This window comes from Xyrauchen texanus, chromosome 50, assembly GCF_025860055.1.
Source record: "Xyrauchen texanus isolate HMW12.3.18 chromosome 50, RBS_HiC_50CHRs, whole genome shotgun sequence".
Lineage (NCBI taxonomy): Eukaryota > Metazoa > Chordata > Actinopteri > Cypriniformes > Catostomidae > Xyrauchen > Xyrauchen texanus.
This window is the reverse complement of record NC_068325.1, coordinates 21,896,201-21,923,803: the sequence shown is the minus strand read 5'-3', so window position 1 is coordinate 21,923,803 and position 27,603 is coordinate 21,896,201. Positions and strand designations below refer to the sequence as shown.

Sequence of the window (27,603 nt, the reverse complement as noted above, 5' to 3'; positions counted from 1 at the left end):
TACAGTCATCCACCGCTAGAGGGCGCACTACACGTCCGCTTGCATGTCACGTTCTTCCCAAAAAACAAAAGTGTTTCCGTAACTTTCTTGCTTGTAAAGATGAAGCGGGATCAATGTAACGACAGAACGTTTATCAATAAATGATCATTACGTTTACCAGAGTATGTGAGCAGAATGAGGAGTGGAGCGGCATGATTTTTGCTCCAAGAGCGCGCCACTAATGCTCCATCATGGGCCACACCTGTTGATGGACTTAATCAATAATTCACCATGTGTTAAGCAGTGTTAAACACTATTGGAATGAAGGAAAGATGGAATTTCTGATATAACCAGAAAGAATGTGATAAAAAAATATATAAAATCTAGCGGCACTTGGTAATGTGCAACCTCCAGCATGAAGGTTACTTTTGCTTTCTGTATTCATGCTCCTGTTATTGAGTTATGCTTGCGGTATAGCTTGACTTAAGTACATGCTTGTCTCGTCTCTTTAATCCTACATTCCTATTTTGTTTTTCTTTCTCAGAATTATAGAGCAAGGGTAATTAAAATAAGTGCAATAATAGAAAATAATTAGGCGAAAATACATAGGCCTAATAATGTTGTGTTTTGTTTTGTTGGTAATTTCTATAATATTTTTTAAATAAATGTTTTTTTTGCATCTAGCTATTTATTTAATTAATCAAACCCAGATAATGCTGCCCTTACAGTGCATCCGGAAAGTATTCACAGCGCTTCATTGTTATGTTACAGCCTTATTCCAAAATGGATTAAATTCATTATTGTCCTCAAAATTCTACAAATAATACCCCATAATGACAACATGAAAGAAGTTTGTTTGACATCTTTGCCAATTTATTAAAAATAAAAAATCATATGTACATAATTATTCACAGCCTTTGCTCAATACTTTGTTGAAGCACCTTTGGCAACAATTACAGCCTCAAATCTTTTTGTGTATGATGCTACAAGCTTGGCACACCTATTTTTGGGCAGTTTCTCCCATTCTTCTTTGCAGGACCTCTCAAGCTCCATCAGGTTGGATGGGGAGCATCAGTGCACAGCCATTTTCAGATCTCTCCAGAGATGTTCAATCAGGTTCAAGTCTGGGCCACTCAAGGACATTCACAGAGTTGTCCCGTAGCCACTCCTTTGTTATCTTGGCTGTGTGCTTAGGGTCGTTGTCCTGTTGAAAGTTGAACCTTCGCCCCAGTCTGAGGTCCAGAGCGTTCTGGAGCAGGTTTTCATCAAAGATGTCTCTGTACATTGCTGAATTCATCTTTCCCTCGATCCTGACTAGTCTCCCAGTTCCTGCCGCTGAAAAAACAGCATGATGCTGCCACCACTAAGGCCCTTCTCCCCCGATCGCTCAGTTTTTCCGGGCGGTCAGCTCTAGGAAGAGTCCCGGTGGTTCCAAACTTTTTCCATTTATGGACGATAGAGGCCACTGTGCTCTTTGGGACCTTCAATGCTGCAGAAATGTTTCTGTACCCTTCCACAGACCTGTTCCTCGATACAATCCTGTCTCGGATGTCTACAGACAATTCCTTGGACTTCATGGCTTGGTTTGTGCTCTGACATGCACTGTTAACTGTGGGACCTTATATAGACAGGTGTGCGCCTTTCCAAATCATGTCCAATAAACTGAATTTACCACAGGTGGACTCCAATCAAGTTGTAGAAACATCTCAAGGATGATCAGTGGAAATGGGATACACCTGAACTTTTGAGTGTCATGGCAAAGGGTATGAATACTTATGTACGTTTTTTATTTTTAATACATTGGCAAAGATTTCAAACAAACTTCTTTCACGTTGTCATTATGGGGTATTGTTTGTAGAATTGAGGAAAATAATGAATTTAATCCATTTTGGAATAATGCTGTAACATAACAAAATGTGGAAAAAGTGAAGTGCTGTGAATACTTTCCGGATGCACTGTATGTCTTGTTGAGCTTGTTACCGCATAGTGACTCACCTCAATCTGCGCATCTTGTCATGTGGCTTGTTGAGCTTGTTACCGTGGAGACCTATTCTCTGCAGTGTCCATGCATAACTCGCCACTTACCCCACCGAGAGCAAGAACAACATTATAGCGACCACAAGGAGGTTAACCCAGCATGACTGTACCCACCCTAGCAACCAGGCCAATTGATTGCTTAGGAAGCCTGACTGGATTCACTCTGCACGCCTTGAATTCGAACTTGCGATTCGAGATGTGGTAGTCAGTGTCTTTACTTGCTGAGCTACCCAGGCCGCCTATGATTTGTATTGTTAAAGATTATTCAATTGTTATTCATTAACGTTAACAAGTGTCAATTAAGGAATTTATTTAAATTTGCAATCCTAATGACCCACTGAACAAATACATCCTTCACTGAAGCAGTCAGTCATTCATTTTATTCAGAATGAAAAACTAAATGAATCAGCCATTAAACAGGAAGCTCTGCTGCAACCGCATGAATGATTTTTCTGATTGGTTAAAAAGAGCATTTTATACAGTGTATTTTTATGCACTCACACACACATACACACATACACACACACACACAGATTTCTCAACACACATGCAAACACACTCTGTCATCCATACCAACACACACGCACTTTTATCTGGATCATTTATTCAGTTGTCCTGCAGGTCTCTTTAATACAGGAAACGGAGAATAGGGGAAAAGCTTGTATTTGCTCCACAGGATAAACATGAGGAAAATGGCGCCATCTGGTGGTAAATATTTAAAAAAAACCCATTTTTGTCCTGAAGGTCCTGAGTGTGACTATATTGTCTATTATAGATGTATTATAGGAACTGAGATTGAAATATCACAATTCTCCCCAAAATACACACCTTTGACAATTTATGCCGTTTGCATTAACAGCACCAAAATGATCGAAAAAAACTAAGAAGAAAAAGACAAAATGCGCTAAAACAATCAAACTCTAATACACTGATAAATGCTGTGAATCTTCCCATCAGTCTACAAGAAAAGATCTGAATGATGGAGTTTGTGAAAGAGGAGAGTGAGATCATGAGTGATCCAGAAGTCTGCAGAATTAAACATGAAGATACTGAGGAACTAATAGGTTGGTGTTCATTCTTGATTCTTCATTAATGATTTTGAGATACATTAAGGTCTCTATAAATAACAAATATCCAGATTTTTTATTAAAATAACAGGATTAACCTTTAGCACATCAACAGTAGTATGAAAGTAGATTACATGAATGTGTTGCTTCCCTTTTTGTATTTTTCATTTGTATCCATTTAAATAAAATGTTTGATGATTTCATTTTAGACATGATGGAAGTGAAGGAGGAAAGTCAAGAGCTGGAAATACTTTCACAGACTGAAAACAAGTTCACACAGAAAAGTACTGACAGAGCAGAAGACAAAAAGTCTTTCACCTGCAGTCAGTGTGGAAAGAGTTTCACACATGAAGAAGCTTTTAAGGACCACATGAGAATGCACAATGGAGAAAAACCTTTTGCATGTTATGAGTGTGGAAAGAGTTTTGCACGTAATAAAGACTTTAATCGCCACATGAGAATTCATACTGGAGAGAAGCCGTACACATGTGATCTGTGTGGAAAGAGTTTCACACGTAAAGAAAGCTTTAAGATACACATAAGAATTCATACTGGAGAAAAACCATACACATGTGATCAGTGTGGAAAGAGTTTCACACATAAAGCAAGCTTTAAGATGCATATAAGAATTCATACTGGAGAGAAACCCCACATGTGTGATCAATGTGGAAAGAGTTTCACTTGTAAAAAAAACCTTAAGACACACATAATAATTCACGCTGAAAAGAAGCCGTACACATGTGATCAGTGTGGAAAGAGTTTTGCGCAAAAAGTAGCACTCGATAGACACATGAGAATCCACACTGGAGAGAAGCCGCACACATGTGATCAGTGTGGAAAGCGTTTTGCACAAAAAGTAGCACTCGATAGACACCTGACAATCCACACTGGAGATAAGCCACACACATGTGATCAGTGTGGAAAGAGTTTCACACTTAAAGAAAACTTAAAGAAACACATAATAATTCACGCTGAAAAGAAACCGTACACATGTGATCAGTGTGGAAAGAGTTTTGCACAAAAAGGAGCACTCGATGGGCACATGACAATCCATACTGGAGAGAAACCATACACATGTGATCAGTGTGGAAAGAGTTTCACACAAAAAGAAACCTTTAAGAATCACATAAGAATGCACACTGGAGAGAAACCCCACATGTGTGATCAGTGTGGAAAGAGTTTCACATGTAAAGCAATCCTTAAGAAACACGTAATAATTCACGCTGAAAAGAAACCATACACATGTGATGAGTGTGGAAAGAGTTTTGCACAAAAAGTAGCACTCGATGGGCACATGACAATCCACACTGGAGAGAAGCCGCACACGTGTGATCAGTGTGGAAAGAGTTTTGCACAAAAAGTAGCACTCGATGGACACATGAGAATCCACACTGGAGAGAAGCCGTACACATGTAATCAGTGTGGAAAGAGTTTCACGTGGTCAAAATGTCTCCGTGATCATCTGCTCTCTCACAGTGGAGAAAGACCATTTAACTGTGATCAGTGTGGTAGAAATTTTATTCTGGAAGCAGCCCTGAAGAAACACCTGAAAGTTCATACAAAGGAGAAGCCATATGTGTGTTCTGAGTGTGGAAAGAGTTTTGCACGAGTGGATGATTTGAAACAGCACCAGAAAACACACACTGGTGTGAAAGATCATATGTGCTTTCAGTGTGAAAAAACTTTTACCAGAGCTGGCAGTTTGAAAGTGCACCAGAGAATCCACACTGGAGAAAAACCTTACAAGTGTTCACACTGTGACAAGAGATTCACTCTGTCGTCTCACCTGAAAATACATGAAAAGATCCACACTGGAGAGAAACCGTACCACTGCCCTCCATGTGGGAAGAGTTTCAACCAATCAAGTCATCTAAAGAGTCATATGAAGAAGCTTCATCCGGAGTTCTCAGGGTGAACACTTGTGTTGTATAGAGTGTGCTGCTGATTCTACATGAAATTATGAGAAATGAAATATTCTGCAAAATCTAGTTTTAAATTCTTCAGATGTTTTTCAATGCAGTTTATTTGTGAAAACGTTTTATAATGTTTGAATTATGTATATAATGCGTAGACTCAAAGATACACTAATTAAAATGCTCCACATTAAAAGCAGCTTTAGTACTTTTGGATGTTACATTTGCATGTGTGGGGTTAAAGACAATATGAGAAGAAATTAAATTCCAAGTGTTAGTAAAGAAAACGCTGTGGTCACAAAATAGTTCACACGACTAATGGCTGTCACTTTGTTTTAAGAGGTAAATATTCATGATTTTAATGTTTTGTAGTTTAGATATTAACTGTATGGGGAACATCGTTTGATATAAAGGCCTGCACACTGGTGGTTGTTGAGGAGAGACCCTGTTCTCGCTATGTTCATTCATTCATCTCCTAAACCCAGGTGGACAATTGGGGACCATCTGGCCAGTCACAAATGGCTCTGTACTCCCATCAAGGGGAGAGGGATGTGAGAGTATTTACCAGAAAATTCCTCTTTGTGCGGATGGGCTAGATTACAACAATGTTGCTCTCAAGGACCCTTTCAACACCTGCCTTGAGAGTCCCCTGGGGTGCTTTGGAGATGAGAAGTCTGGAGACTTTGTCGTTCGAGGGGTTTGTGTGCACTTGATTACCCCAATTACGGACAACCCCCCATCGACATCGAAATCGTGATCCCCTCGAATGATGCAGGTGCCAGACCTCCGATGAATCCTAAACAAAGGAGGAGCAAGAGGAAGGGCTCATCTGGACTGTTTTCTTTTTCTGAGCCCATGACTGACCACCAGGAGGTGGCTGATCCCACTGCCGAATGCCTGGAGGCAGCAGCCATTCCTGCAGTAGTGCTTGCAGCCATCTGTAAGAGGTGGAGGAGAAGGGCCCTTGGTCCCCAGTCACTGTCAGCGCTCATGTGCACAGAGGTCATTCCCCAGATGCTGCCAGCGCTCATGGCCACAGAGGCTGTTCCCCAGTTGTTGTCAGCTCCCTCAGCCATGGAGGCTGTTCCCCTGCCGCTGTCAGCGTTCTCAGCCATGGAGGCCGCTCCCCTGCCACTGCCAGTAATCCTGGCCATGGAGACTATTCCCCAGCTGCTGCCAGCACTTCTGTCTGTGGAGGTCGGTATGCCGGTTGAACTTGCCAACTCTCAGCTCACTACTGTCTGGGCAGTGGTAATGACTGAAATGTCCCCTGTGGCCACCACTGACCATAAACTCTCCCTTGTGGCCGCCGCTAACTCTGAACTCTCCCCTGCGGCTGCCGCCAACCCTGAACTCTTCCCTCTGGCTGCTCCTGACCTCTCCCCAGGGGGTATTACCCTGCCTGACCTCATCCCTGTCCTAAGCCTGCCTGACCTCATCTTGTTGCCGGACCCCGCTCCATTCTTGGAGCTGCTCCCCTGACCGCCAGACCACGTCCATTCTCTGAATCCCCTGCCTCAATTTTCCTAACCCTTCCTCCCTTGGCTGATGTCGCCGGCTCCACCCTGGTCTGTTCCGCTGGGCCTGTACTGGTTTCCCCCACACTCCACAGTGGTCTGTTCGGCTGGCTCCGCCTTGGTCTGTCCTTGCCGGCTCCATGCATATCCCTCATGTCATCCTGGCAGCATGCATTCATGCCAATTTGTTTGTGTCTGTTGTTTGTGTAAGTGTGTGGCATTGTTTTGGGTTCTCATTGCCACACACTCCTCTGTCTTGAGTGATAACCCTGCCCCCTCGTTTACCCTGTTATCTTATTAGATGCACCTGCCCTCCTTGTTAACCTGTTTGATTTCTCTCCCTATTTACTCTCCTCGTGTGCTCTGTCTTGAGGTGAGTAACTGCGCCAACACGACCACCTGCTAAGTAGTGGGAATTGGGCGAAAAGGGGATACAAAATAGAAGGGGAGGAATTTTTGTAGCAATCAACATTATACCACAAATGCTATCATTTTAGCTGAACTTGTATTGCATTCAGAACATTCTTTAAAAGTGGAAATATGTAATTTAATTGACACTAATTCAAATCAATGCCATTGGTCGAGTAAAGTTGGTAGGCGGGGTCTAAGCAGGTGCTCCAAACAAACACAAGAATCTTTAGTGTCACAGAGACAGTGTTTACGGTTTTCGAAAATTAACATGAATGGCTTACTTATAGTTGTCTCTGCATATTAAGCTGGAACAGAAGAAAATATTAGAATATAAAATTAGAGTGATGGTGGAGGGAGACCTGAAAAGGCATGCCAGGGCATCAGAGCAGGGAGAGAGAGCACCAGGGAAGAGCAAGAAAGCTGCTGCCTAATGTTCCTTTGTTTGAGTTTGCTATAAGCCGTGTCAGTTCACTTAAAAAAATAAAAGACTGACCTGAACTGTTCACTGTCTCCTGACTCCTCCATTGCCCACGAACCTAGAGCTATCACAGCTTAGTTTTAATTTCATTTATTTTTCTTCTATCAAAGGCCATGTTACATATGTATTTATTTTTTCATTTATTCATTTAATGTGATGTATTGAGTGTGTTGCTGATTATACATGAAATTGACCCTTCACTGTCTTAAGCTGCGTTCACACTGCCAGCAACACGCAGCAACAAAACTACCTCATCTCATTCATTTTCAATGAGAGCTGGCGGACACGACCGTTGGCAAATGGATGTGGGCGTGTCTAGCGATGTGACAAAGTTGAGAAATGTTTAACTTCATGCAAATGAAGAGCGACTTTCGGGAGCGACAGCCAATGCGAGAGATGACAGTAGAGCTCACATGATTCTTCTCTCTCTCAGCTCCTGCAGTGATGGAAAGATCGCTTCATGCTCATATCACACGTGTGTGTGTGCGTGCGCATGCCTTTTTGTTGGGGATTGTTAGTAGAAGAATGCAAAAAAATGGAAAAACCTCATATACAGGTGAGAATTAAACAAATTGAAAGGCAGTAAAAGTAAGTAAGTAAGTAAGTAAGTAAAGTTTATTTCTAAAGCGCTTTTCACAGATAAAATCACAAAGTGCTGTACACGAGAAAGGTAAAAGCAAAATCTTATATAAACAATATAAAAATATATACAATACATATGTAAAATCAAAGTGACACTAGTTAAAACCCATCAACCAAAAGCCTTCTTAAATAAACAAGTCTTCAGATCTTTTTTAAAAGAGTCAACAGAGTCAGCCAGACGCAGAGACAGGGGCAGGGCGTTCCACAGTCTGGGGGCAACAGACTGAAAAGACAGGTCCCCACGGGTTTTATAACGAGTCTTGGGGACCATAAGAAGGTTCTGGCCAGAAGACCGAAGAGTGCGGCTAGAGGAGTGCTGACTCAAAAGGACCTTGATGTACTGTGGGGCCTGACTATTTAATGCCCTAAAAGTCAGCACTAAAATCTTAAAATCAATCCTATATTTTACAGGGAGCCAGTGGAGAGTCAACAAAACGGGAGTGATATGAGACCTTCTTGGGGCACCAGTTAAAAGTCTAGCAGCACAATTTTGAACCATTTGCAGCTTGTTCACAGCAGACTTATTCATGAAGGTAAAGACAGAGTTGCAATAATCAAGTCTAGTTGATATGAAAGCATGAATAATAATTTCCAGATCCTTCTTTGACAACATTTTACGTATCTTAGAGATATTCCTGAGGTGATAGAGGCAGTTTCGGACAAGCTGTTTTGAGTGTATCTCCAAAGACATGGCCTGGTCAAACACAACCCCCAGGTTTCTGAGGCTGGATTTGACAGAGGAGCCAAGGGAGCCAAGGTGCTGTTTGATCACCGGGATCTTATGGTCTGGAGCAAAGATCAATGTTTCAGTCTTACTTGCATTTATCTGCAAAAAGTTTGTGGCCAGCCAGTCTTTGATAGAGGACACACATTCTAAGAACAGTGACAATCGATGGAACTCAGCATCATTAAAAGAACAATACAACTGGACATCATCGGCATAAAGATGATACGATACATCCTTAAAACAACCCATAATATGACCAAGTGGCAAAATGTACAGTAAAAACAAAATAGGCCCCAAAACTGACCCTTGTGCCACTCCGCAGGACAAATTGGTCACATCTGACTGTACATTGTTTATAGAAAAAGGGCTCAGCAGCTGATCACATTAAACATGGGAAGTACAGTGCCATCATTGGCTTCCTCAACCCCTTTGTGGAGTACAGAGTCACCTCTGGAGACATGCGTCAATGGTTTGGGGAGCCCATTTTGACAGCCAGCCAGATCCACTCAGCAGCCAACCAGCCACAGTCACCAGTCAGCCAGGTCCTGCAAGCAGCCAGCTTGTCCAACCAGCAAACAGATAGGTCCAGGCCAACAGGGAAAGGAATCAAGAAAGGAGGAAGAAAAGTCTCTCCAGGGCATTTCAAAAAGGGGGGCAATAACTCTTTTTGAGAAACATCTAGGGCAGAGGCAGCACCATCTCATCCCCACCAGCATCTGAAGACCCAGATGAACTTTTCCTCCAGAGCCTGTTGCCACAAATCAAAAATATTAATTCAAGGAGAAAAAGGGTTACAATACACAGAATTATCTTTGAGGCGCAGTGTGGTCAGGAACAGAGCGGGGTACTTGAGGGGTGTTCGTAAGCTTATTTACCCTTGTGGTCCTGTCAGCTTTACCCTGCAGGCAAGGTTCATAATGTTTGTGTTTTTTGTTGTTTATGTTATAAAAAGACATAAAGGTAAATTTCATTTTCAAAAAGGTAAATTTTTTGAAAAATAAATAAATTTGTTTCAGACTTTTCAATCTGTTTCTTTTTGTGATTTATTGTTAAGTGGATAGATTTTCTACATAACACAAATTATATTTTGAAGAATGTCTAAGTTTTTGTCCATGCAGTGAAAGTCAGTGAGGTCCAATATTGATTTGATAAGTGAAACTATTAGTATATATTAAAGTTCATAGCATTCTATAGGGTGATTAGATAGATAGACAGACAGACAAACAGATACAAACAAAAACTAGCTCTGCAAACTCTTAAGAACCAAAGTGGAACAGAAAGATTTCATTCAGTCATTGCTTGCATTCATGTTTATTTTTAGATACGAGGGAAGACCTAAAGACCTAAACGGAGACCTGCATCAGTTCAAAACATTGAAATGACTAATTACAGTTGTAACAACATAATTAAGACACATTAAACATGGAGATTTTATTATAAGGCTCTTTAAAGAGTTTGATTCTGAGAAGAACCTTTCATGACTGTCACACCTGTGGCTGCCAGGGAACTGCACCCTCAGTGTAGTTGACAGTAGTAGTCAACAAAGGTCTCCCTCAAACCCATTGCTTCCCATGCTGCATTGTTGCTCCCTACTCTTCTGATGTTCTGCAGTGCAGTCTTCTCCATCAGCAGCAGGGGTTAGAGGGTCCCGCCCAGTCCTTGTTGTCCTCCACAGAAAGTTGTATAGAACGCTTCCGCATTGGCAGGGCTGACTCCAATTACACGCCGATACATTCGCCACTGTGCTGCGAGTATACCAAACGCATTCTCAACAGTCTGTCTTGCCCGTGAAAGCCTGTAGTTGAACACCCTGTGACTACTGGGAAGGGTGGTACCTGGGAATGGTCTCATCAGGTCACTATGGAGAGGGAAGTCTTCATCTGCCACAAAGACGTGAGGCTGGGGCTCCAGGTGCTCTCCTCTGGTAGGCCGAGGTTTCCATTGTGAAGAGCGTTACCAAAGGGACTATTAGCCAGAGTCCCACCATCACTGGTCTTCCCATAACTACCAACGTCTATGATGCAGAAGCAGTATTTGGCATCTAAAACTGCTAAGAGGACAATAGAGAATGCCCCCTTGTAGTTGTAGAATCGTGATCCAGAGTTGTTGGGAGCCTGAATCAGTACATGCTTCCCATCAATAGACCCTAGACAGTTTTGAAAATTCCAGCAATGGTGGAACTCTGCTGCAATGTCCTGCCAATCTTTGGGAACAGGCATATATATATATTTAAGAAACAGCTTTATCTGTATTAAGAGTCAAATAACCAATTGATAGCCGTTCACCAGGGGAAATGGCTCAACAGAAACTCGTGTTATCCTTTGCAACCAAGAGACCCACCCAGTGCAGCAACTCATCAAACTGGGTCCTGTCAAGCCTGAAGTACTGCTGAAACTGGATTTCATTCAGCCGCAGCTCCTGCACCAGCTGGTGGTACTCTTCATGCTGACTGCGAGCCTGAATGGTTTCGTGGGCCCAGTCAGACCGCCGTTTGCGCTTTTGCCGCAGATAAATAGCCACAATGGCAAAGAGCACTCCATGTTTCTCGTTCATCTTTGATGTTAAAAATTGTATGTACTGATGTACTGATTTTGCCTTTTCTCTCCAAAATGTTTGTTTGTAGTGGCAAGAAAACTGATTCGACTGACAATGGAATGACATCCGTGAATGTCATTCATTAACCTTACTAGACAACCAGTAGTGGGAACTCCCACTAGCGACCTAACCGCCAGGCACTGGCGACATGCAGCTGGCAGACACAAGTCGCTGGCAGTGTGAACGCAGCTTTAAGCCCCGTTTAAGCCCAGCATCATTGCACGAGACAGTGACACGATCCCATTCATTTTCCATGAGAGCTTAACGACTTCTGGCAACATGAGCTGCTGCGGCCGTTAACAACAGAAATCGCCATGGAGAGCGACAATCCAAGTTAAGAAATGCTTTTCAACTGTATGGAAATTAAGACATTCGCGAGCGACCACCATTGAGAGTGAAGACATTGGAGCTCACTTCATCCACCCCCCTGCCAGACTGGAGACATGAGTTTGATTAATTAATTCATGATAGATTGATCGTCTCTTCAGCGAAAAACAGGAGCAACGCCCACTAGCGACACAGATCGCAGAGTCTAGCAACAACAGGTCTTTAAAAGCATTTCTGACCAATCCTGTCTTCAACTGTTGACCCGTTTCCATTTCTCTGACAGGTGTTTGCCTTTTTACAATAAGAGGCCATGGGAGTGGTGTGTGTTTGAGCTATTTTAAGTGGGATTTTATCCAAATGATCCAAAGAATTTAAGAAAACCTTGTTTCTGGGTCACATGTAATAGTGACACAAGGACAGAGAGGGTTCATGCAGTGTATTTCTTTAAGTAAATATTGAGAAGAGTATGTTATGGATTCATTCCAAAATGAACATTTATAACATCAGCAAGGACACCTACATTTGCTCTATTGTAAATTAAAGCTAATAACTTGACATTAATTTTCATTTATGAGTTGATTCATGTCTTGGTAAAGGTGATAGTAAATAAAGAGTTAACAGCATCAAAATGAGTGTGTTATGAGATGTTATAACAACATACACTAATGTAATGAGGTTTGTAATCACTATCAAATTACACTTTTCAAGTTACAGTGATAATCATTTGCCTCAAGATGTCACGGTTTATATATCCTATGTCTCTTCCTTGTCTCGTGCTTTGTCAATTACATGTGTGTGTGTGCGTGGATGTGGTGGGCATGACCACTCGTTACGTGATCAGCGATCAGCTGCAATCACTCCTCTTCACCAGCTGTAACTCATTCCATTCCCCTTTAAATACTCACCACTTTCTCATCTCCTTTGTCAGATCGTTTGTTTGTGATGTCCAGTTGTGTTGATCCCTCTGAGTTCCAGCCCAGCGCCTTCGTTGTCCCTGTTTCGTGTTCAGTTGGCTGTTATCTGGATTCGTCATGTTTGTTCAGCACTCCTCATCACTTCTCTCACCTCATTCATGTGACCATTGGAGTCCCTGCGTCACAAGACCTTCACCCTGGACTTTTTCCCTATTTTTCACATTTACTGTTAATAAACAGAGTGTCACTTGCAACTTGCTTCCTAGCTTCATTCGTGACAGAACGATCTGACACAATATGGAAGCAGCGAGTAACAGTTCAGAGAGTCTGGAGGACTTTGTGAACAACAGCAGACTTCGTATGGAGAACCAAGAGAAGAATCTCAATGACACAGCTCACGCCGTTCAGGCTTTAGTGGCGCAGGTGTCCGGACTCACCCAGCAAGTCCAACTTCTGCGAGCTCCCACTGCGCAGCCCGCACCGCCGATTCTTCAACCACCACCAGCGGCCCCCTCCCAGTCGGAGCCCCGCCTACCGGTTCCAGAGTCATATTCAGGTGAACCCAGTTTTTGTCGAGCTTTTCTAACACGATGCTCTATGCATTTTTCTCTCCAGCCCAGAACATTCTGTGATGAGAGAACCAAGGTCGCCTTTGTCCTGACACTACTTACTGGGAGAGCGGCACTATGGGGAACGGCGGTGTGGGAGAACCAGGACGAATGCTGCGCCTCGTTCCAAGCGCTCTCCACGGAGATGAAGCAGGTTTTTGACCGTGCTGTTTCCGGTAGAGAAGCAGCCAGAGTACTGGCCGATTTGCGTCAAGGAGAGAGATCCGTATCGGACTTTTCTATAGAGTTCCGGACCCTAGCGTTCCTGCATGGGCTGGCTGACTGCGTCCAAAAGGAGATATATGCCATGGATCTTCCCACCAAGCTCAACGACTTGATCGCTTTAGTGTTAAGAGTGGACGCAAGGCTGTCCAGAGTGGAACGGCGAGTACAAACCAACCGTCCTTCGGGAGGATTTGGAGGCCAACGTTCTGGAGGCGGGGATGCGTTCAGCCCCGTCTGTGATCCCGAGCCCATGCAGGTGGGTCGAGCCCGGCTTTCCCGGGAGGAGAAGGAAAGGCGGAGATCCCAGGGCCTCTGCATGTACTGTGGAGGTGCTGGACATTTCGCCTACAACTGTCCTTTAAAAGGCCCTGCCCGATAGTAAGTATGAGGCTACTATCGGGTGGGATCTCCGCCGAGAAGACCTCATCTACATCTACTCTCCTTCCGGTAAGACTCCAATGGTCAACCCACCGTCACGACTGTCGAGCACTTCTGGATTCTCGGGCCGAAGGTAATTTCATGGACTACACTTTTGCATGCAACCACCAAGTTCCCCTCAGGTCTCTCATACATCAGATTGCTGTACATGCCCTCAATGGCCAGGAACTTCCCACCATTTCACTAGCCACTGAAGACATCACTCTCGTCACGTCAGGCAATCACACCGAAACAATCTCCTTTTACATACTGGACACTCCTCTTGCTCCCATCGTCCTTGGTCATCCCTGGCTCACCCGTCACAACCCTAAAGTGGACTGGCAGTTGAAGTCTGTGTCGGCGTGGAGCACTCAATGTCATAAGTCTTGTCTAGTGTCTGCCTGTCCGTCTGTTTCTGTCTCTGTGTTTCAGGAGGAGACTGTGAATTTATCTAACGTGCTAAATTTTTTTGGTGGGGAAGAAGGATGGATCTCTGCGACCTTGTGTTGATTACCGGGGGCTGAACAGCATCACGGTAAAGAATACTTATCCTTTGCCGTTGATGTCTTCGGATTTCGAGAGGTTGCAGGGAGCATCTATCTTCGCGAAATTGGATTTACACAATGCTTATCATTTGGTCCGCATCAGGGAGGGGGATGAATGGAAGACCGCTTTTAACACCCCCAGGGGGCACTTTGAATACTTGGTCATGCCGTTCGGCCTGTCCAACTCCCCAGCGGTCTTCCAGGCACTCGTTAATGACGTGCTGCGAGACATGGTCGATCAGTTCATATATGTCTACCTGGATGACATATTGATTTTTTCTCCTTCTCTCCAGGAACACGTGCAGCACGTCCGACAAGTGCTTCAGAGGTTGCTAGAGAATGGGCTTTTTGTCAAGGCGGAAAAATGCGCTTTTCATGCACAGTCTGTTCCTTTCCTAGGGTACATCATGTCGGTTGAGGGAATGCGCATGGATCCTGAGAAGATTAAGGCTGTGGTGAATTGGCCAAGCCCGGAGTCCCGTAAGGCCCTGCTGAGATTTCTGGGGTTCGCCAATTTCTACCGGTGTTTCATTCGCAATTTCAGTCAACTAGCCGCGCCTCTGACCGCCTTGACCTCTCCCAGAACAAAGTTCAGGTGGGCAGACACAGCTGAGGCTGCGTTTGCCAAACTAAAGGGCTGCTTCGTTTCAGCCCCCATCCTGATAACCCCTGATCCGTCACGTCAGTTCGTGGTGGAGGTCGATGCGTCAGAGGTGGGGGTAGGCGCAGTGTTATCCCAGCGTTCTCCTTCAGACGACAAGATGCATCCTTGCGTGTTTTTTTCTCATCGCTTGTCCTCGGCCGAACGTAATTATGACATTGGTAACAGAGAGTTGTTGGCAGTCAAGTTAGCATTGGAGGAATGGCGCCACTGGTTGGAGGGTTCGGGGGTACCTTTTATTGTCTGGACCGATCACAAGATCTTGGAATACATTCGCACAGCTAAAAGATTGAACTCCAGGCAGGCTCAGTGGGCTCTTTTTTTTGGTCGTTTTGATTTTACACTTTCGTACCGCCCGGGTTCCAAGAACATCAAACCCGATTCTTTATCACGTATTTTTGATTGCTCCGAACGCCCGTCTACTCCCGAGTGCATTTTACCAGAGACGCTATTCATCTCTACACTCACATGGGAGATCGAATCGAAGGTCAAGACGGCCTTAGAAGGGGTAACGCCCCCGGCTCGGTGCCCACCAAATAGTTTTTTGTGCCGGAGGGGTTACTGTCCAGCGTTATTCAGTGGGGACATTGTTCTAATGTGGCTTGTCATCTGGGAGTTAATCGAACTAAGTTTTTAGTCAAGCAACGATTCTGGTGGCCTCTGATGGCTCGTGATGTTCACAGTTTTGTTTTGGCTTGCTCAGTCTGTGCCACTGCTAAGAGTTCCAATCGACCCCCAGACGGGTTACTTCAACCGCTGCCGGTGCCTTCGAGACCCTGGTCCCATATTGCTCTAGATTTTATTACCGCCCTCCCACCCTCCCAGGGGCACATGGTAGTTTTAACCGTGGTGGACCGGTTCTCGAAGGCGGCCCACTTCATTCCCTTGCCCAAATTACCCTCAGCCAAGGAGACAGCGGTGATTGTCACTAACCACATCTTTCGGTTACATGGCCTCCCGACAGATGTGGTCTCTGACAGAGGGCCCCAATTTGTGTCCAAATTTTGGCGAGAATTTTGTAAATTACTGGGAGCGACTGTCAGTCTGTCCTCAGGGTTTCATCCCCAGAGCAATGGTCAATCTGAGCGAGCCAACCAGGACTTGGTATCCAAGAATCCTTCCTCGTGGAGTCAGCAACTGTCTATGGTTGAGTACGCCCACAACACGTTACCAGTGTCATCCACGGGCCTATCTCCGTTTGAGTGTAGTGTAGGTTACCAGCCACCAATTTTTCCTAGTCTGGAATCCAAGGTCGCGGTCCCCTCCGCTCACGCCTTCGTCCAGAGGTGTCACCGCACTTGGACTAAGGCCCGTGAGACTCTACTCCAAGTGGGGTCGCGCACCAAGGCCAAAGCTGATCGCCACCGGTCTAGACCTCCCGTATACGTCGCTGGTCAAAAAGTGTGGCTTTCTACTAAGAACATTCCTCTCCGCTCCATATCTAATAAACTTGCACCGAAATTCATTGGCCCGTTCACTGTCACCAAGATTGTTAGTCCGGTGGCAGTCCGCCTCAACCTTCCTCCGGCGTACAGGAGAATTCACCCCGTCTTTCATGTATCCAAAATAAAACCCGTTTTTTATTCCCGCATTAATCCGCGGGTTCCGGTCCCCCTGATCAGCGATCAGCTGCAATCACTCCTCTTCACCAGCTGTAACTCATTCCATTTCCCTTTAAATACTCACCACTTTCTCATCTCCTTTGTCAGATCGTTTGTTTGTCCAGTTGTGTTGATCCCTCTGAGTTCCAGCCCAGCGCCTTCGTTGTCCCTGTTTCGTGTTCAGTTGGCTGTTATCTGGATTCATCGTGTTTGTTCAGCACTCCTCATCACTTCTCTCACCTCATTCATGTGACCATTGGAGTCCCTCCGTCACAAGACCTTCACCCTGGACTTTTTCCCTATTTTTCACATTTACTGTTAATAAACAGAGTGTCACTTGCAACTTGCTTCCTAGCTTCATTCGTGACACAAGAGACATTATTAATGCTAGCAACATCTTTAATTATTAATTAGGATGACAACAATGCTGTGAGAGATAGACTTACCATCTCTTCAATTGTACGCGCAGTATAAATATGTAAAAAGCTCCAAGATTACATCTGAATTTCCACAACTCAGGTTGTCTGGAGTTTTCTGTCTATTGAATGTTCTTGGAAATATTTTTTTAATGTTTGGTACGCGGAACGATCCAAAAACACTTTAAACTGCAGTGTAGCCCATCGAAGAGACTTCACATCTATCCCTCACAGCCTCGTTGTCGTTCCCATTCAAAATCAAAGATGGCGCTAGCGTGAATAAGGTCTGTTCTGATTCACAGTCTGCACAGTTTATTCAAATTACTGTGAAATTAAAAAAAACATTCTGGTAAATATGTTTTACAATGTCAATCTTCATCCCAGCCCACAGAATAATATTATCCATTCCATTAATGGAAAAAAAAAAAACGTGCCGTTGACATCAATCTCCCATTCATTCCTATGGGGTATTCTGCAGAGCTTGTCAGAGCGAGCGACTGTAACCGAGAATGGGAGAGCTTAGAGAAGGGTCAATTACGAGATGTGAAAAATATTACAAATTCTGTTATTCACCCAAAAGTGTTACAAAGACAGTGGACTGACTTGCTAGATAAAAACTTTGGTTAAAGTCAAAATGAGAAGAAATAAAATTACAAATGTTAGTAAAGAAAACGCTGCCGTCACAAAACTTCACACGACTAATGGCTGTCACTTTGTTTTAAGAGGTAAATATTCATGATTTAAATGTTTTGTAGTTTAGTTATTAACAGTATGAGGAACATCGTTTGATAATTCCGGTTTGCCAGATTACCAGTCCAGCCCTGTTCACCTGTAATCAGTGTGGAAAGAGATTTAAAATATCTCTGATCATCTGCTCTCTCACACCGGAGAAGACCATTTTAACTGTGATCAGTGTGGTAAAGTTCTTCAGATCATTTTCAATGCAGTTAATTTGTTAAAACATTGTATAATGTTTGTATTATGTCTTTAGACTCAAAGGTAGACTACTTAAAATGTTCCACATTAAACTGTTTTAGTACTTTTGGATGCAATATGAGAAGAAATTAAATTCAAAAATGTCAGAAAGGATTACATGGCTATCACATTGTGCTAAGAGGTTAATATTTATGAGGAACATCGTTTGATATAAAGCCTGTTAGATTTATTTCGTGTGGATTAAATAAATGTATTGATGATGTTTCAGTCACTGTCTGTTCATCACCAGCAGGTGTCGCTGTTCATGTACTTTTTCATTTATAATTCACGACTATGAATGAATGAATACAAGCGTCCTGTTGACTGTATACTGACTATTTGCATTTACATTTATGCATTTGGCAGACGCTTTTATCCAAAGCGACTTACAGTGCACTTAATACAGGGACAATCCCCCGGAACAACCTGGAGTTAAGTGCCTTGCTCAAGGACACAATGGTAGTGGGCATGGGGTTAGAACCTGTGACCTTCTGATTAAAAGTCCTGTGCTTTAACCACTACACCAGCACCACTCTTTATTTGCTTCTAAAGAGTTGATATGACTTGTTTCATAAACTCTTTCTTAGAAAATAATTTGGCCATTTTGTATAAAAAAAATTTTTTTATTATTATTTATTTAATTTCCACAGAATACAGTCAGGTCTCTTCTAATTATTCTGAAAGTCGTGTTTCATTAGTGTCAAGACTAACAGAAATAAAAGGCCCATCAGGCTGAAAAGACTCTTTATTTCATGTCAATAGTTCACTGTTTTCACCTAATTCATCATGGTAATGTGTTGAGATCTCCTGTAAATTGTCACAGACTGAGATAAAATACAGCTTCATCTACACTGTCACTCTGGAGAAAAGCCAATAAAACTGAGACATTTTAATGTGATATGAGACTTGAGGAAACATCTGGAAGGAGAAACCCTTTGTGTGTTCTGTGGAAAGTGTTTGAAAGTGCACCAGAAAATACACACTGATGAGAAGGATCATGTGTGCTTTGAGTGTGGGAATAACTTTATCACAGCAGCTATTTGTATCCGCATATTAAGATGTTTGATCAACACAGTGTACTGTCGCTTTAAGAGGCGCGTTCTCTCCTCTCGGATTAGGCGGGAAGAAAAAGAAAATAAAGGAGGAGTTTTCCCTCAGATCTCTCAGAGTGGATCATGTTTTCTCTTTTGTCAACAGGGCTTCGTTCTTTTTTCATGGATTACTGATTTATCTGGATTTCATCTTCAACATTTGACCGGATCCTGGACTGTGACGTTCTTCGTAGATCATCTGAATTTAATAACAGGTTTGTACATTAGTTTATTCAATATAATCGGGATTCGTCGTATTTTATAAGAAGATAGACTAATGAGAGTAATATATCACAGATCACAATACATGTTCAATATTGATCTTTTTATGTAGGAATGTTGTGTCATAGATGCACTTTTATCATTATTATGTCACATATTCTGTTAATACTGAATATGGATCATATTTTCAGGTTTGAAATGCAGCAGTAAACTATAGCAGGCACAACTGCACGATTATGACAAAAATCATAATTGTTGACGAATTCTCTTGTTATTCTAATGAAAAATTGAGAATAATATGCATTATATTAAGGAATTATAAAGGGTTAATAATAACTGTAAATACTTTTTTGTGTGGGGTATCTTTGCATATTTTATATGTGATCTACGAATCCGAAACCAGCTGATATCTCTGTTCCTAAATTTCTATATTGCTTGAAAATCAAACAAGTTAAGAAAATCTTATAGATAGAAAGTGAAGGATTATGATGTCTTTACTGTTGTGTTAGACTCATTTAAACTTCTAAACTTTTACACACAAGGGACAGAAAATATGTTGTAAATCAAAACTTCTGCTGCAATGGAGCAGATCTAAACGGAGTGCTGTAACTTAAAATAAGTATTTAATTGCAGAAGCTGAAATATAATTTTTTATGAACTGTGCAGTCCTAACAGCAGAGTAAACCTGAGAAGAATAAAGCTGCAGGCAGTGCTCCAACAAGGGGCGAAAGCTCCAAACCGCCCTTAAAGATACAGGAAGACCCTTAACCCTTTCCTTAACAGAGAGTGGAAGTGAATCCCTTTTGGGGTAGCCCCGCCCTTTTTTTTGGAGGTCTCTGGCCTGCAGCTATAACTACTTGACTTCTATTGCAATGAATGGGAGGCCACTGAAAATATCCTTCTTACGTTAAAAAGAAAAAACACACAATTCAATTTCGAACATCAAACTTTGTTTAAATAAGCTTTGATTGAAGAGAAATATGCATCTTGTGTTTTTTGAGTATCAATCTGTACTTCAGTTACAGTTTATAATTATCTTTGTTAATGATTAATCAGTTATTATTCATTAACGTTAACATTTGTAAATTAAGTGTTTTTATTTTATTTGCAATCCTAATTTGACCCACTGAACAAATACGTCCTTCACTGAAACAGTCAGTCGCTCATTTGATTTGAACAAACTAAATATACTGATACACACAATCACAAACTAAATGAATCAGCCATTAAACAGGAAGCTCTGCTGCAACTGCATGGATGATTTTTCTGATTGGTTATAAAGAGCATTTTATACAGTATATGTTTTATTATATAATGTACATGCGCTAAAACAATAATACACTGATAAATGCTGTGAATATTCCCATCAGTCTACAAGAAAAGATCTGCATCCAAACAAACCGAACAACTAAAATCAGTAATGATGGAGTTTGTGAAAGACGAGAGTGAGATCATGAGTGATCCAGAAGTCTGCAGAATTAAACATGAAGATACTGAGGAACTAATAGGTTGGTGTTCATTCTTGATTCTTCTTTAATGATTCTGAGATACATTAAGGTCTCATATTTGGTGGTTGTTATCTGAACTGTCAAATAACAAATATCCAGATTTTATATTAAAATAACAGGATTAACTTTTAACATTTGTCTCCATTTGAATGTAATTTTTGGTGATTTCATGTGTTCATTGTAGATCTGATGGAAGTGAAGGAGGAAAGTCAAGAGCTGGAAATACTTTCTCAGACTGAAAACAAGTTCACACAGAAAAATACTGACAGAGCAGAAGACAAAAAGTCGTTCACCTGCAGTCAGTGTGGAAAGAGTTTCATACGTACAGGACACCTTAAAGAACACATGAGAATCCACACTGGAGAGAAACCGCACTCATGTGATCAGTGTGGAAAGAGTTTCAGATGTCGAAAAAGTCTTATAAACCACATGAGAATTCATACTGGAGAGAAACCGTACACGTGTGATCAGTGCAGAAAGAGTTTCACATGTAAAGCAATCCTTAAGAAACACATAATAATTCACACTAAAAATAAACCATATACATGTGATCAGTGTGGAAAGAGTTTTGTACAAAAACAATCTCTTAAGATTCACAAGAGAGTTCACACTGGAGAGAAACCATACACTTGCAATCAGTGTGGAAAGAGTTTCACACAAAAACAATCCCTTTTGATTCACAAGAGAGTTCACACTGGAGAGAAACCATACACTTGCAATCAGTGTGGAAAGAGTTTTGCACAGAAAGGAGCACTCGATGGACACATCAGAGTTCACACTGGAGAGAAGCCGCACACATGTGATCAGTGTGGAAAGTGTTTCACATGGTCAAAATGTCTCCGTGATCATCTCCTCTCTCACACTGGAGAAAGACCATTTTACTGTGATCAGTGTGGTAAAAATTTTATTCTGGAATCAGCCCTGAAGCAACACCTGAATATTCATACAAAGGAAAAGCCATATGTGTGTTCTGATTGTGGAAAGAGTTTTGCGATGCGGAATAGTTTGAAACAGCACCAGAAAACACACACCGGTGTGAAAGATCATGTGTGCTTTCAGTGTGAAAAGACTTTTACCAGAGTCAGCCATTTGAAAGAGCACCAGAGGATCCACACTGGAGAAAAACCTTACAAGTGTTCAAACTGTGACAAGAGATTCACTTTGACGTCTTATGTGAAAAGACATGAAAAGATCCACACTGAGAAACCGTAACACTGCCCTCCACGTGGGAAGTTTCGTCCAATCAAGTCATCTACAGAGACATATGAAAAAGCTTCATCCACAGTTCTCAGGGTGAACTCCTGTTCATCGTGTGGATTTAAATCAAGTTTTTGTTCTTGCCAGTATTTCTACTGTATGAATTGTTAAAGTGTAATTTAATGTATTGTTTCATTTATTCCTTTAATGTGTTGTATAGAGTGTGCTGCTGATTCTACATGAAATTATGAGAAATTAAATATTCTACAAAATCTAGTTTTAACTTCTTCAGATGTTTTTCAATGCTGATCATTTGTGAAAACATTGTATAATGTTTGTATTGCGTCTATAATGAGTAGATTCAAAGTTACATTAATTAAAATGCTCCACATTAAAAACAGTTTTAGTACTTTTGGATGTTGCAGTTGCATCTGTAGGGTTAAAGACGATATGAGAAGAATGTCTCAGTTACTGACGTAACCTCCGTTCCCTGTGAGTTGACACTAGGGGTCGCTCCTGGGGAGCCCAGACATCTCTGATCTTGAGAAAAGGCCAATGCAAATTGGCGTGTTGGATTTGCATGCCACTCCCCCGGACATACAGTTATAAAAGGAGTGATGCTGCAAACACACATCGGGTATCGCACTGAGGAACCGAGCCAAAGACCCGGCCATTTCAGCAGTTGGTTCAGTGTTGTGGTAAGAGGGACACAACGTCTCGTTCCCTCCATCAGGGAAAGGAGGTTACATCAGTAACCAAGACATTCCCTATCTGTCACTCACTCAACATTGTGTCTGTGAATTGACACTAGGGGTCCCAATGGAAAATGCCACAAGAGCTGAACAGAGTTACGCAGACTGGCGGTGCGAGACGGGCAGACCTCTGTGTGCCTCGTAGCCAGCGCAGCAAGCCATCGCATAACTACCCCCGACACACTGGCAGGCATGAAGCATTCCCCTGCACCTTGGGGAACGGCTAACTGCTCAGAAGTATGAGGACTGGCTGGCCCAGCCGTGGCCTTCTCTCTATTGTTCTCCCCAAAAAAGGAACTAAATCGTTCGTCTGGGGGCCAATATATGGTCCAAGCTGGGGGGTGTCCCTCCAAAGAGGAGGACACCGCGGAGACCAGACCCGGCCCCGAGAGGGGGGTCTTTAACTGGAATACAACACACGGTCTTACTGGGTAGGAGCGGAAGCACATCGTGTGGTGCCATGGTAGATCCTACCCGAGGGGGGAGGAGTTACTACAGACACGGCGACCAAGGACAGAGGGCCCTTGGCCCAAGGAAGACGCGGTTTATCCGGCGGGGAAACCATTTTGCGGAAAATACGTAACACGGTGTTGCGTAGGGAGACAACCAGCACACGTGGAGCACTTACCTCAGTACGGGGGTCTAGGTGACTCTCCGAAAACTCGTCGACCGCTAGGCTAGGGAGGAGGACCGTCCAGGGTTCACACTTCTTGAGAACGCAACTGGAGAGAGCGCACGTCTTCGCCTCAAGGGAGGGGAAATGTGCTATGCGCAAGCGATACACCCGGCCAGCTGACCCGACCTTACCTGTTTGTGTCACCTGATAACACACAGGATGAAACTGGCTCAACCCTGAGGTTATAAAACCTTGCAAATGTTTTATAACCTCAGGGCGAGCCGGGACCGCAACGTAGCCATGGTTATATCTTTGCAGTGAGGACATGTACCATCCACGAACGCTGACTCTGCGTGGGTGGCACCCAGACACGAGTGGCAGCGATCGTGGCCATTGGACGGGGAGAGGTATCGACCGCAACCAGGAAATACACACAAACAGAAAGGCATCTTGAAAAAGACGCTTTCTGTTTGCGCCACTCTTTTAGAAAAATTTAACTCTTATGTGCTTTTTAAATATATATATATATATATATATATATATGTATATATACATAGTATAAATATAAATATAAATATATATATATATATATATATATATATATATATATAGTGAAGTTTGTCTGCGGCTGAAGTGCCCAGGGGTGTTTGCTCGGCACAACCATGGTGTGCGAGGGGGAGGACTGTTGGAAAGTGTCGTAGATCTAACAGCGTAGAGAGATGAATGGAGGCGGCAGAGGAATTCAGGTCAGTGAACTTGCTTGCTTGGCTCGGAAGAAGATATCTGATGTGCGTTTGCAGCATCACTCTTTTTATACCCGTATGTCCGGGGGAGTGGCATGCAAATTCCAACACGCCAATTTCCATTGGCCAGAGATGTCTGGGCTCCCCAGGAGCGACCCCTAGTGTCAACTCACCGACACAACTTCGAGTGAGTGACAGATAGGGAAATACAATTCCAAATGTTAGTAAAGAATAACGCTACTGTCACAAAATAGTTCAGAGTACATAGCTGTCACTTTGTTTTAAGAGTTAAATATTCATGATTTAAATGTTTTGTAGTTGATTTATTAACAGTATGAGGAACATCGTTTGATATAAAGCCTGTTAGATTTATTTCGTGTGGATTAAAGTATTGATGATGTTTCAGTCACTGTCTGTTCATCACCAGCAGGTGTCGCTGTTCATGTACTTTTTCATTTATAATCACGACTATGAATGAATACAACCGTCCTGTTGACTGTATACTGACTATTTGCTTCTAAAGAGTTGATATGACTTGTTTCATAAACAATTTTTTTGAAAATAATTGAAATTTTTGCATAAAAGATTTAATATTTAGTCTCATTTAATTTCCACAGAATACAGTCAGATCTCTTCTATTTATTCTGAAAGTCGTGTTTCATTATTGTCAAGACTAACAGAAATAAAAGGCCCATCAGGCTGAAAAGACTCTTTATTTCATGTCAATAGTTCACTGTTTTCACCTAATTCATCATGGTAATGTGTTGAGATCTCCTGTAAATTGCCACAGAGACACATTTCATTTGTGCGAATAGACTGAGATAAAATACAGCGTCACGCATTTTGATATCTTGGAGATATAAATCTAATCACAGTATTTATTTGTGCATTTTATTCTTCTGTTTATTCCCTCACAAAAAAATAAAGAAAATATAGTTATAACGGTTTGATTAGCCCTACATTTTTTATATATATTTTTTTATAAAGTAATTATAATACAGTGTTTTTACAAACATCATGTGTGCTTTGAGTGTGGGAATAACTTTATCACAGCAGCTATTTGTATCCGCATATTAAGATGTTTGATCAACACAGTGTACTGTCGCTTTAAGAGGCGCGTTCTCTCCTCTCGGATTAGGCGGGAAGAAAAACAAAAAAAGGAGGAGTTTTCCCTCAAATCTCTCAGAGTGGATCATGTTTTGTCTTTTGTCAACAGGGTTCTGTTCTTCTTTCATGGATTACTGATTTATCTGGATTTCATCTTCAACATTTGACCGGATCCTGGACTGTGACATTCTTCGTAGATCATCTGAATTTAATAACAGGTTTGTAAATTAGTTTATTCAATATAATCGGGATTCGTCGCGCTGTTATAAGAAGAGACTAATGAGAGTAATATATCACAGATCACAATACATGTTCAATATTGATCTTTTTATGTAGGAATGTTGTGTCAGGTACGACTGCACGATTATGACATAAATCATAATTGTTGACGAATTCTCTTGTTATTCTAATGACAAATTTAGAATAATATGCATTAGATTAAGGAATTATAAAGGGTTAATAATAACTGTAAATTTAAATACTTTTTTGTGTGGGTCATCTTTGCATATTTTATATGTGATCTACGAATCCGAAACCAGCTGATATCTCTGTTCATAAATTTCTATATTGCTTGAAAAACAAACAAGTTAAGAAAATCTTATAGATAGAAAGTGAAGGATTATGATGTTTTTACTGTTGTGTTAGACTCATTTAAACTTCTAAACATTTACACACAAGGGACAGAAAATATGTTGTAAATCAAAACTTCTGATGCAATGGAGCAGATCTAAACGGAGTGCTGTAACTTAAAATAAGTATTTAATTGCAGAAGCTGAAATATAATTTTTTATGAATTGTGCAGTCCTAACAGCAGAGTAAACCTGAGAAGAATAAAGCTGCAGGCAGTGCTCCAACAAGGGGCGAAAGCTCCAAACCGCCCTTAAAGATACAGGAAGACCCTTTCCTTAAAGGTGGGGTATGTGATTTTCTTTTTTGACCATTTTTTCAAAATAACTTGAAATCCTATTCCTAACCCACTTACTGGCTGTAAATTAGAAGCACTGAAATGAAAATTAAGCAATTTAATCATCTGTGGAACGGGCAGGACTCGAAAAACTCCAGCCAATCATTTTCAAGACCATCTAGAATCACTGGACAGAAAATGCGTCAATCAAACGGTCGTACCATGCCCCCCTCCCCCCACCACCCTGGCTCGCGTGTCCCGTTCGTGCGCATACTCAAAGCTCGTGACCCAGTAACAGGAAGCGATTGTATTTATGTATGGAGAATAGAGCTTTTATAGTGCTAGTGGGGTTGTTCCACATTTCTATGAATCCTGTTTTGAATAGAAGACCGCTGTACAGACGCCAGGGCTGGCTATGTTCTTTTTTTTTACAGTTATGAGAAAATCAGCTCTACACCTTTCAAGAGTGGTATGCGAACCCCTCCTCCTGCTGTGTCAACAATTTGCTCTGAAAAATTGTCTGACAGGTGAATGCACTGTTTGACTAGTGAGTCTAGAACACTGCGCATCTGAGTTTTCGCTCGTGCATGATTGCGCGTCCATGTTTTTCGAATGGGTGGAGTCAGGGCCAGCGTTGGAGGAGAGAAGGTAGGACCTTAGAGTTGTGTATTTTCAAAATCTGCCGGCCGTTTTGCAAATCACATACCCCACCTTTAACTTGTAAAGACTGACGATAGCACGAGCCAATAGCATTCTTGTGTGGGCTGCATTGGTTTAACCAAGGGGTGTTAATGATGAACAAATGACCGATTAATCTTCTTGATCGTTGATTAATAAAATGCGTTCAGTAATCATGCCAGCATATGGAGATAAGACTGTTTATACAGTCAATACATATTTAAATGAGATTTAAACAGTGGGCTACATGCACATACTTTGGCAGCTGTTTCATGTTTTCTTCTACAGAAAGGAATTGTTCTCATATTTTTAGAAAATCAGAGAGGTTTGCATTAGAATTGTTGGACAGTCGATTATCAAACGTTGTATAAATAAGCTTTGATTGAAGAAAAATATGCAACTTGTATGTATTTATTTATTTAGTTTCAAGCTGTACACCACTAACAGTTATAATGAAAAAAAAAAAAAAGGATTTTCTCCCGAATTTGGCATGTCCAATTCCCAATGCCAAGGTAATGGACTTTTTTATTTTTGCAATCCTAGTTTGACCCACTGAATTAATATATTCTTGTTTGGGCTCAATTAATCGAAATAAAATCGAAACCGCGATTTCATTAAATAAATAAATAGTCTGCTCCATTCAAAGTTTTTTTGCGCTACTCAGTCCAGTCTATATTAAATTAGAGCATTGTTACAGTGTTTTCAGGTCGGTTCTGTGCTCCACAACTCC

General features: G+C 41.9%; 3 protein-coding genes and 1 pseudogene across 7 annotated transcripts in view; all 4 read left to right on the top strand.

Moving 5' to 3' along the window:
- Nucleotides 1-5,011, top strand: part of LOC127641357 (gastrula zinc finger protein XlCGF57.1-like) — a 70,940-nt gene extending 65,929 nt beyond the window's left edge. For 3 of the 4 annotated variants that reach the window (XM_052124322.1, XM_052124323.1, XM_052124321.1), the window contains exons 2-3: nt 2,974-3,080; nt 3,293-5,011. In XM_052124322.1, coding sequence (XP_051980282.1) covers nt 2,993-3,080; nt 3,293-4,998 — 1,794 coding nt within the window. In that variant the 5' untranslated portion in view covers nt 2,974-2,992 and the 3' untranslated portion in view covers nt 4,999-5,011. The remainder of the gene's footprint in view (nt 1-2,973; nt 3,081-3,292) is intronic. The other variant, XM_052124324.1, reaches the window with a different exon arrangement.
- Nucleotides 1-27,603, top strand: part of LOC127641369 (zinc finger protein 850-like) — a 205,898-nt pseudogene that overhangs the window by 88,423 nt on the left and 89,872 nt on the right.
- LOC127641359 (gastrula zinc finger protein XlCGF57.1-like) overlaps nt 1-27,603 on the top strand; it is a 68,252-nt gene that overhangs the window by 34,625 nt on the left and 6,024 nt on the right. The window lies entirely within an intron of this gene.
- LOC127641362 (gastrula zinc finger protein XlCGF57.1-like) overlaps nt 18,787-27,603 on the top strand; it is a 77,874-nt gene continuing 69,057 nt past the window's right edge. The window contains exon 1 of the mRNA XM_052124331.1: nt 18,787-19,361. The gene's annotated coding sequence lies outside the window, so the exon portion shown is untranslated. The remainder of the gene's footprint in view (nt 19,362-27,603) is intronic.